This window comes from Buceros rhinoceros, unplaced genomic scaffold (assembly GCF_000710305.1).
Source record: "Buceros rhinoceros silvestris isolate BGI_N320 unplaced genomic scaffold, ASM71030v1 scaffold10570, whole genome shotgun sequence".
NCBI classification, from domain to species: domain Eukaryota; kingdom Metazoa; phylum Chordata; class Aves; order Bucerotiformes; family Bucerotidae; genus Buceros; species Buceros rhinoceros.
The window spans coordinates 29,219-40,395 of record NW_010390216.1 but is presented as its reverse complement, the minus strand read 5'-3'; the positions used below and the strand labels follow the sequence as shown (position 1 = coordinate 40,395).

The window sequence follows — 11,177 nt, the reverse complement described above, 5'->3', positions numbered from 1 at the left end:
CTTCTAGATTAGTTCCCCCCCCCCCCAGGCCCTGTTTAACCTGAAAACATGAGAAACTGTACTCTGCAAAAACAAAAATAAACAGTAGTTATTTGGGGGGAGGGGAGTGTGTGTATAATAAGACAGTTTGTATTAATCAAGATACAAGAGTAGCTGGAACAAATGAGTGGAATTCCTCAAATTTTATCTCATTTCTGTGAGCAGAATCTGCTGCAGCTTCTGAAAGATCCCAGTTTGCAAGTGTTTGACATGGAATAAATTAAATTTAACAGCTGTTGAATGTTTAAACATACTATGGAAGAAAACATAGTAACTGACACAAAAACTTCTTAATAAATAAAAGTTGAATGTGTCTTATTAAACAAACCTGCTAAACTAATGTTACTGAAGACACTAAGAGTGAGGTACTCAAAATTGCATTTATTAACACCATTTTATGTACATAGTGTCCTCTACTCACAACCAAAGAGACTGAGGTAACAAAACCTTTTTGTACAATGAATTAAGGAAACATTAAGCATTACATTTGGTCCTCTGTACCTGAGAAGCTGAAAACAGCTGTTGGACATCAGATGAAAACTCACATGAACTTCTGATTACAGGCCACATTAGCACCTTCCCTATCTCCCATTCAGTACCAGCTGTTTGCTTCCCCATGAAGCACAGACCAGTTGGGTGCTGCTGGGGCTATCACTTGTCACCAGTCAATGCAAACACCTTTGAAACAGGTGTCAGCTGTGCCCTGCTCCCCCAAACCACAGTGCTGCAAGGAGGAAAGGCAAGACAGCCCCCTGGCACAAGAGGGGACAGAGCACCCTAGCAGAGGCAGGTTTCAAGGGCTCTGGAAGAGCAGCTGCTACAGCTTCTACATAGAACAGCCACCTTGTCAGAAGACTAAACACATGAGGGCAGAGGTGGCAGCTGCCTTCAGGGAGAGAGGCTGGCCTTGTACCTGTTCTGCCCCTGTCTCGAAGGAAATAATCCTAGATTTGTTTTATGTCCCTGCAGCAAACTCATCACCCTCACTTTATCTCCTCTGTGAATTTTGAATGAACATGGTTGGTTTAGTTTAGGGGACACTTTTTTTTACCTCCATCATCTCATCTCCAGACAACCAAGTTTGGGTCCATTCTGTTCCTATAATCGGAACAAGAGGGCAAAACCAATGAAAGTACTAGTAGCACCACAGCAAGAATTTCGCAACCTTTTCAGATCCTTGTGGAGGGGAAAAAAAGGATTTAATGCAACTCTCACTGACACAGAGGGGTGTATGACATCCAAATCCAGGACCCACCTTGTGTTTCAGATGAGAAAAGCTTTCTGCACGTATATGTTGCTACATGACAAAAAGAAAGGGGGGGAAATATAAACTACGATCCTGTATTAGCAAGAATAGCTCTGTTATCACTGTACATATCTCTGTGTATGTATATATTTTTGCCACATATAGTATACATTCAGGTCTCCTAGATTAAACAGGGTTCTATAAAAATAGGCTTTTATCTTTCCTGTAGCATTTCCATCACCAGAACCACATGAATATGTTAACCACCATACATTAAGAAAACACACAGTTCAATTTATGTTCAACTGCAAAGTTCTACCTATCCAAGACAGTGTCTTTCCAAAAAATTAGGAGAAGGGAAAATACAAGGTTTTCTTAGAGCCCAGATAATGTCTTACTGTACATAGCTACCTCACGAGTCCATCCTGGACTCCACCTACACGTGATTCTGCCATTGCTTTGGAAGAAGGAAATGTACTGCTTTGCCACTCCAAGCCAAAAACTTACATGACTTCAGATGAGATAGGAATATGGAAATACGTGCACCGCCATCGCAGCAGTACGGAGATGAGCAGCAGCAGCAAGAATGCTGACCTCAGCAGTGCTACCGAGTCTTCAGTGCACACACAATTTGGTCAAAAAAGAAAGCGTACACAAATTACAAAAACCCCCAAACCTGTATCAAAACTAAAAAAGCAAAAACATAAATCAAGTAATGCAGCATTCTTTAAGGCAGCCTCTGCAGTTACAATGAATCAAGAATGAAAACTTTCATGAGCCCAGCTGATCTCAACAGTCCACAAAGCTTCTGAATTGTCTTTTCAGAACCAACAAAAGCACTTGCAAATCAGTCTGGTCTTTCCAGTTGCAACAAAAAAATTGTCCTAGCATTCCAAATGTTGAAGTGACTGGCAGGAAAGGGTGAACCAGAGGTATGGCAGGAATGGTCTTAACCAGTGATCCAAGGGTGGGTGCGACAGTTTGAACCATTAAAACATCACCTTTTTTTATAATTCAAAGGGATGAAAGAAGCTGGCAAATACGGTCTAAAAACAGAGTGCCAAAAAACCCCCCAAAAGTAATTCTATGTTGCACTGGCTCAAGTAGTTTATTCTAGTTAGTAAGACCTTGATGTGTTTTATGTTCTGGGAGATTAAAACACAACTATATCCCTCAACAAAAGTCATGTTTACTTTTAAACTAAGTCTAACTACTGGAATTAGGAATCTGAGTAACTCTTGCACAATCTAGAACCTCTACTTGCAGGCATTAACAGATGTTATACAGAGTTCTCACAGTGTTCAGCAGCTTCTGAAGCCTGCAGTGCAATTACTGTTAATAATCAGGCATATAAGACTGTATGACAACACAGACGGTACAACAGACCTACAAAGGCTAGGAAATACAGAACTGAGGCTGAAACTTGCAATTAGGCACAACATATTCGTGAGCTGTAAGATCACTTCATAGTTACAGACACCCATCACACAGTGTCTGGTCATAAAAGGAAGAGCTGATTGTGGTTCTCTCTTGGCTCTGGATTTCTTCTGTGGATGTAAATCAGACCTTCGGTATGAAATGAGAAGTAATTTATTATGTTAACTTTTCTGGTTTTCCCATTTTCTGGTATGGGGGGGAAAAGACAGCAGGGGAAGATAAATGTCTGGCAGTTCCCACAGCACAAATACTATATCGTAATGATAAGGGTTTGTGGAATAGAACATTAATAACGTTTTCCATTTTGTGTAGTAGCTTTCAAATACATGCACTGTACGTGTAACAGTGTATGTTGTGAAATCTGTGGCTGCATTAAACACAACAGGACTACATAAAAACATATCTGTCGTCCAAAAAATAATTCAGATACACACGAGATCTTTGATTTTCTGGTTGAACAGCTGTACCAGTTCAAAGCTTAGACCAGTGCCCTATGAGCCTTCAACTGCTACGTTAGAGATGCAAGAATGCATCTAAAAAATTAGTATGATTTTAATTGCACATCTGTACTTTAACTACCTCCAGCGTCAACAATTTATAATTATTTCCAATCTAAAGAAAGTGCTGTAAATAATGTAAACTCCTGAAAAACAGGAGTTTCTACAGGAAATACAGACAAATACAGCCCTAGTCTCACTGGATTCTAGTGCACTCCTGTACATTTTCTCTTGGGTTTAACAAAGCAAGTAAATCAAATACAGAGCTTTTACCCTTGGAGTGTTACTGATAACGACAAGAACATGAGCTGAGCAAGTAATCATCACCCATACCAGCCTTATCATTTCACAACAGGATCTGCAGGTGTAGAGCTGGAAATATCTCCGTTGCTTGCTTTAACAGATTCTTCTACAAAAATAAAAAATAAGGTCACGGATCACGTTTACCTCTTTATTCAAGGCAGTAAAAATAAAGTCTTGGTATAAATATTACACTGATGTCTAAACTACACACTGGTCAGCACACACAAACTGACCTTGCAGCACGAAGGGTCCTGGCCCTATGAAGCACTCTATTTGGGGTGAAAGGTTTCTTCAATATGCAGAAGAAACACACCCACCTCCACCCCAAAGCCCAGACTGAAATTCAGCCATTCCAAAGAAGGGCTCTGGGAGCTGTTCTTGACTCCTCAATCACCCATGATCCCAAAAAATTTTCTGGAAATCTGGATCAACCCACTAGCAAGACAGCAGTTACAAGAAAAAAAGCACTTTCCCTATCAAGACACACTCTCTCACGAGCCAAAATGTTCTGCATAAGGCATTCACCCACCTTCTTTTTCTTTCTTTTCCTGGTTTTCTTCTGCTGCAGTTTTATCTGCTCTGAAAAAAATTCTTGCACTACTTAATGAGAAATAAAGGAGTTCAAATTCCTAAGGGAAAAGATACAGAAGTGTCAGCGTATCACAAGAATGAGTCTGTAGACAGATATAAATGGGATTTTTCAGAGACATCTAAGGCATCTAGATTCCAGTATCCAAATCACTTAAATGCCTTTGAAAAACCTTCCTCCATTCATGCCTTCTCCACATGCATTTTACAAAGCAAACGCCAGCCAAAAACTTCAAAGGGTAATTTTTAAGCGAAGCAACATCAGTGCAATAAATCTGTCACGAATCCACTGAGGCTGAAAACAAGGTTTGTAGCAGCAGTAAAAATTTGGAGCAACTGTCCCATGGAAAATCATGTAAGCCAATAATCCAAATGGCCACAGGCTTCATCGGTTTCTGAACAAGGTTCAGAGACACACTTTTTGTTAACAGCAGAGGACCAAAACACAGTGCATGCTCCTGGGAGTCATGAGGATGTACAGGGCTTTACAGACACGTTTTTACAGAATTGTGGGCTGTTTATAAATAGCCGGCAACAGATCTGTCCCACAGCCTCCCCTACTCAAAAGGCGGGGACAGGAGGAAAAGTGCACTAGCAAGAAAGTGCACGTTTACACCACCACGGGAACCTGAACTGCTGTCCTTCACAGTTCAAATGCACCCTTCCTCTGTTTGACAGCTAGTGCATCATTCAACTCCGCAACTCAGAAGCAGCTCTGAGGATTCACAGCATCATATCAAATTTGTTGTAGGAAATTTAACCACAAAGTTATCCTCTCCTACTTCAGCATTTAGGTTTTAGTTGCATTAGATTTCAGACTCCCTGGGACAAAGATTTCCAATCAACCAGGTGAAGTTCCTGACTCACTCAAGTATCACAAACACTTCTGACATCCCCTCTGAATTCTACACCTCAAGTCTCTATATTCTTTTTGCATTGTTGCTGTAGACAATGCTCTGTATTTTCTGCTCTTGATAAGCTCCATCAGCAAACAGATACCTGAATTGTGATGGGTAAATGCAGAACTCAGTACTGAACAGGTAACCAGACCCATGCTGTACCTGTAAACAAACTTCCAGTCGCTTGTGGGTAAGGTTCATAGTTTGTAGCAGTTTTTCATCTTGATTAGTGGACTGCACATTCTGTTGCTTAGCTACTGCTCTTATTTCCTTCACATACTTCTCTCTAACAGACTGGAACCAGTGTAGAGAATCGAACTCCTGGTATTGATCCAAAAGCTTCAGAATGTAAGCGACACCTATAATCATTAACAAACCACATACCAAAGTCAACATGTAATTTATAATAAAACAGTCTGTAAATGTCTTTAACAGATCAGGCTAAGTTGATAATTCCCACACAAATAAAATTTAAATTGCAATTCATTTACAGTTAAATCTAACAGAAAAAACACATAATGAAGAACAAACTTCTGTTTTTGAAAATCTTACAGCTTATCCAAAGACTTTCATACTTTCTCATCTGCTGAGATCACAAGCTTTGAGAGAAATTGAGGAGCACCAACATGCAACAAAACTGTCTGCTCCCACACCTAGCTATTCCATGCTTAGGAGATTCTGAACACAATAGTTCTCAAATCCACTGTGCTGAAGCCAGGACAACCCAAATTTAAGGTACGGAATTTTTAATTGTGGGAACATACAAAATATAAACAAAACTTTTCTTGCATATATCCATTACACTGGCTTACCCAAAGCTAGTCAGTGTGCTGAAACTTACCCATGGCAAACCCGTCATCAGTGAAAGCAGCTCCACTTTTGTTCTTCTTATTCAGTTTCTCCTTGCAACTGATTGAATGCTCTACAAAATTGAGGGTCTGAAAGAGTGAAAAGCTGTTTGAATCATCAAGAGACTCACGAATTATAAAAGGTATTCACGTACATACTGCTACCTATGAACAGAACTCCACACCCAAAACTATACTAATTGCATTTCCCATCATTAGGTATTTTTGTATGAAAACTTGTCCTTTGTCTAAATTTTTTTGAAAGCAAGTTACGTTGTGGAAGATATTTACATATGCATAAGTAAAAAAACAAAGGTATATCTTCATCTTCGCTGTTCTTATCAGACTATTACTTTGCATCCTCCTGGTGATTACTACAGCTAAACCTGTAAGCAATAACGGATAATTAAAATAGCCCAGGTTCCTCGAAATCTTAAAAGATATGAATGTTTTAAAGCTACAGTATGTTATTTTACTATTTAGAAAAAAGTAAAAATATTTCAATAGTCTTAGATTTACGATTATGTTGAGCAGATCCAGGTAGTAGTATCGAGCGATGGGTATGTGTTCATACGCCATAACCACTCTTGAGACACAGAGATGTGTGTACATTAACTACTTCTCGAATACCTATGGCAGTTTCAAACTTAACGGCACTGAAATGCCTTTTTAAAACTAAACTGGATGGTATATTCCAGGAACTGTATGTATGAAAAAAAACAACACTCCACAAATGGGAAGGAAAAGGAACAAAAGTATTTGTCACGAGCCTTTACTTTCCCTCACTTCTATCAACATGACGTACCTGGCCCCTAACAGTCTTAACTTTACGGCTCATGGACATTCCAAAATAAGTTTCCGAAATGGGATGTTATACATTAATCCATTTAGATCATTTAGTCTTTCAAACTGAACTGCTTACAAATGCTCAGAATGCTGCACTCACTTGTGCATCGCCTCAATTCTGACAGACTCTTTCAAAAGAAAAGTCATTAGCAAAAGCAGTTTCAATCACAATAAAGAGGGCCCCAACTTGACCTTTTGAGTGCTACTACAAGAACTGATGTACATAAAGAAAAACATCGCTTTGGATGACTATCAGCAAAGGCACACTCAAAATACTCCCACTCATAATCAGTGGAAAAATTAGAATTTGCTAGTCAACAGCCCAATACAAAATATTTACACACAAGCCTGATCCCACAGGTGTTTAAATAAGCACCAATACACACAATGCAAAAACTAACCAGGGGGGGAACAATGATGTAGAAGTTCCGCAAATGCATGTTCTTTGGACTGCGGAATTCAGGAGCAAATACATCCACGAGCATTTTGAAGTACTCCGTTCCTTCTGCAAAGTTACGCGTGAGGTCGCTGAGGACCGAGTCCAACTGCCTGCAAAGGATAAGCAACATGCAATCTGGTTTCTGGAAGAAGTTTCTTTGCTTATCCTCTAACAACCCCCTCTTCCCCCTCTGGCTACACCCACAATGCAGTATTCAGACCAGAGTGTCCAAGAGTACAGTCTACCTCTACAGCCACCTTGAATCACGTTTCTTCATTTTCTCAAAAAGGTCCATCCATAGACTACTTGCATCTTTTACCCTAAAGCCCCTAACACTCTGAAAGTAGATGTCAGATACATGGTGAGGAAAGCCTGTTAGCCTTTATACCATAAGGATGTTACGAAGAAACAAAGTTCTAACAGTCTATCAGTACAAATGCTACTTCACATTTTCAAAACAACTGCTTTTATCTTCTCTGAAAAGCAGTTTTGCATGAAGTCAGTTGAACTTTAAACACGTGCACACAAGTGCAACCAATTGCTATATTTATAACTTTCATATTACAAGCCTCTCATCCCATCCCTGACCCAGACCTCAGAAGCCTGATGTCAGGTACCTTGCTGCTTTTTGTGTTTCTTCCGAGAGTCCTTCTTCTTTCACAAGTTCTTCGAAGTTAACGATATCTTCAAGATCAGGAACAAACCTGTAAACTTACTGTTTGTTAGGATTATGCTCAACTGTCTATGTTCATTGAATTATCTACTATAATTTATTAGTTAATTTAGTCTTCCAGTCTCAAACTACTTGAAGTTATTTCATATCTGCCATACCATTCTCACCCAGGCACTATTAAATTCACTTCCAAACACACACAACATTATTTGTATTTCTGCTTTTACCAGGCTACCATCTCCTCTCTCTAGCACTTGCTGCCCTTGATAACTGCTAACTAACTTGGTAACTATACCTATTATAACTATAACTGACTGTTACATGCAAGAAACCCCACTATTTCTTTGTATGTAAAAGTCACTATGGTTTAATGACCTTATGTAAAAACAGATCATTATCTATCCAGAAAGAAGTATCAAAGAAATGCCTTTTCTAAGTTCCTCAAGGCTTGTATTATTTTTCCTTAATGCACCAAGTGATTAACATCTGCAATTACTGACTTAAGGACTAATGACTAACATGTATATTCTATTAACTCCTTCACACTGTTTTTCCATAGAATTTGTTTGATTTTAAGTGGTTTAAGGCAATGACTGTACAGTTCTGAATACCAGCACTGTGTTTGATAATTTCATCTCAATGAAGGCATAAAACTACACCTTTTCAGAAGTTACAGGGGATGGGTAAGAAACTAGGGAATATCAGCACGAACAGAGAGCAACGGAAGGAGAAGGAACAAACAGAAGAAATGAAATATTTGTGGAAGTACCTAATTGCACTACTACAGCAGTGAAGTCCACCAGATCTTATCATTCGTACATAACCCATAGCGTTGCCTTTAAAAACAAGAACAAACAAGGAAGTGATTTATAATTACTTAAGTACCTAATTTATAATCACTTAAATTCACGCACTCGCACTTCCCAACTCCTATAAGCTCTGAAATGTAAAGTTGCCATATAGATCTGGCAAAGAAACTGTTCTGAAAGCCAAGTTAGAAAACTCGAACCCTGGTATCAGCAGTCTATGTAGAGAAAAAACGCACAAATGCATCACCTCGCATTGGTGTGTTCGCTTTTGTGATAGCGAAAGGACCAAACAGTACAAACTCTTTCCAGTGGTCACATTAAATGCTTGCAAGTTCAGGTCAGTCCTGCACATCTACAGCATCAATGGCTGAAAACACCACTGTAACACTATGCATCACTCAAAGTTACTTCATCTGGACATATGGCCATTTTCGGGAATACATGACCTTAAGAGTACTTTTCTAATGAAATATACACTCCATCTGGAAAAAGGTCAGTTCTGTAACATAAAGAAAATAGAACAGGCATTTACGCAAGCTGTTGCTATATTTTAGATTAAGATATGCAAGGGCCGTTATTTAGATGAGAGTATTTCACATGGGGCACAAGTACTTTCCATCTGACACGAATTAAATCTAGTTTTAGCCTGAGCTAAAAGTTCAGTTACTAGATGATGAAGGTCTCTTCCATTTAATAACATTGTCTTACCAATTTGACTTATGAGTTGTCTGAACTGGTCAAGATAGCTCTGGCCATCCGGGGTTATTCCAAGTTTTCTGATGCCACGGTTGAATTTATCCGCTCTTTCAAAGGGATACTAGAAAAATATTTTAACAATAATTTGTAAGAATAATTACCTATCCTTAAAAAAATCATGTCAATACACTTCTGTTTGCAATGTACTCCTACCTCACGTCTACAGCTACTTTTTTTTTTATAAATTATACACCTGCCTGTCCAGATAAGTTCACGTAAGTAACTGGACTAAGTCACTTCCTCAGGCTGATGAGTGAAATAGAAGTGTTACCATGAACAAGAAAGCATTCCTAAAGGAAATAAGAACTTGATACACAAAGAAGCTGGCAGTTAATTTACTAAATACATTGTGTCTCACATTTTTGAGAAATAAATTTTCCACCAAAGAAAACCAGATCCTAGTCCCCAACTCTTGACATTCTGAAGTAAGTGCTACATGTTCACATCATTTTGGATTCAATTTGAATAATTTTATTAATCAAAAGCAACAACTGTTGAGCATGATTTAGACCAGAAGTTTAGAACATCCAATAGACTGACTTCATCAATTCATAGTTTTCAGGTCACCGAGGGAATGATTTTAGCCAACCTCGTATTTACAGAGCAGCCAGAACGAAACAAAGCTATCCTGAACACAGACATTTGTAACAATGCATTCTGCTAGGACAAAAGCTGTCACTTTGTCTGGAGACATGCATTTAAATAACAAGAATTTATGGTTTGGTGCACCCTCAGTCATGTGGAAGTAGCACTTTCTAGCCACGTTACTCTCAATCCTTCAAAAATTACTATACCTTATGATCATTTTGATCCTTGACTTCTCTGAAGAATCTGATGTCTTTGATAAGCCTGGATTTGATATGTTCATCATACATGAACTGGCTAAAAATATAAAACTTTTTCCTCAAAAACTGGTAAGTGAAGTTCACCTAGAAGAAAAAAATAGCCAAATCAAGACAGTCAAACTAACAAGTGTATCTAGCAACCCATTTTCAGTAGACTCCCAAGTAACTTGTATTTATATGGAAACTCCTACTCAGTTTATTTCATTTTGTTATTCTTACCTTATCTTTTTAATTTCACTTGTTTAAAAAAATAAAACCCTTCTCCTGGAAAACCTAGTCTCTTCCAGAAAGGGCAGAAGGATCAAGGGACAAATTAGCTATTTCAGTTTGCTGACCTGCTCCACACATAGACTAGTTTTTATATCTGGAACATCCTGTAGCTGTCCTTTTGAAACAATACAAACATTTCAAGTTGAAAAGGACGGGCAAGTTCAACTTCCTCAGCAAAGTTAAAGAATCCACACAACCTCCTGACACACCTTTCCATTTCCTCAAAGTTTTCTAAATCACTTTCCTGTAAGAAAAAAGTACGATTCCACCCTACACATTTCAATTTCTTCTCATGTCTGCATAAATAACTTTACTCACAATCAGAAATTAAAAAATCTAGGAAAAAAAATCACTAGGAAACAATGCAAGTAAAAGTATTTTTGAGTAACTGAAGTCTCCACTCTCAGAAGAACAGTGCAAAGGAAGTTATTTCCAATAGTGCAAGAAATCATGAAAACCTAATTTTTCTATTCCTTTCCACTTTTGAAGTACAATTTGAAAGCAGGTTCGATAATTCAGCAAGTTTTGATGGTTTGAGTTTTTTGTGATAGGACCAGAATATTGAGAAAAAGAAAACAGCAAAGAGGTAGAAGGAAGCTGAGCAGCAGCCTGGAAAGCACCAACCTGAAAATACCTTTGGCACTGTAGCCAAGCTTGAGAACCACAACAATAAATTCCTGCT

At 38.5% G+C, this 11,177-nt stretch overlaps 1 protein-coding gene across 1 annotated transcript in view; it reads right to left on the bottom strand.

Moving 5' to 3' along the window:
- Positions 1 to 3,560: 3,560 nt before the first annotated feature.
- Positions 3,561 to 11,177, bottom strand: part of KIAA1033 (KIAA1033 ortholog) — a 36,260-nt gene continuing 28,643 nt past the window's right edge. Inside the window, exons 25-33 of the mRNA XM_010136965.1 lie at positions 10,175 to 10,309; positions 9,333 to 9,441; positions 8,585 to 8,651; positions 7,760 to 7,846; positions 7,105 to 7,252; positions 5,851 to 5,947; positions 5,172 to 5,368; positions 4,052 to 4,151; positions 3,561 to 3,628 (exon numbers count right to left, since the gene is read on the bottom strand). Of these exons, the coding sequence (XP_010135267.1) occupies positions 3,561 to 3,628; positions 4,052 to 4,151; positions 5,172 to 5,368; positions 5,851 to 5,947; positions 7,105 to 7,252; positions 7,760 to 7,846; positions 8,585 to 8,651; positions 9,333 to 9,441; positions 10,175 to 10,309 (1,008 nt within the window). The remainder of the gene's footprint in view (positions 3,629 to 4,051; positions 4,152 to 5,171; positions 5,369 to 5,850; positions 5,948 to 7,104; positions 7,253 to 7,759; positions 7,847 to 8,584; positions 8,652 to 9,332; positions 9,442 to 10,174; positions 10,310 to 11,177) is intronic.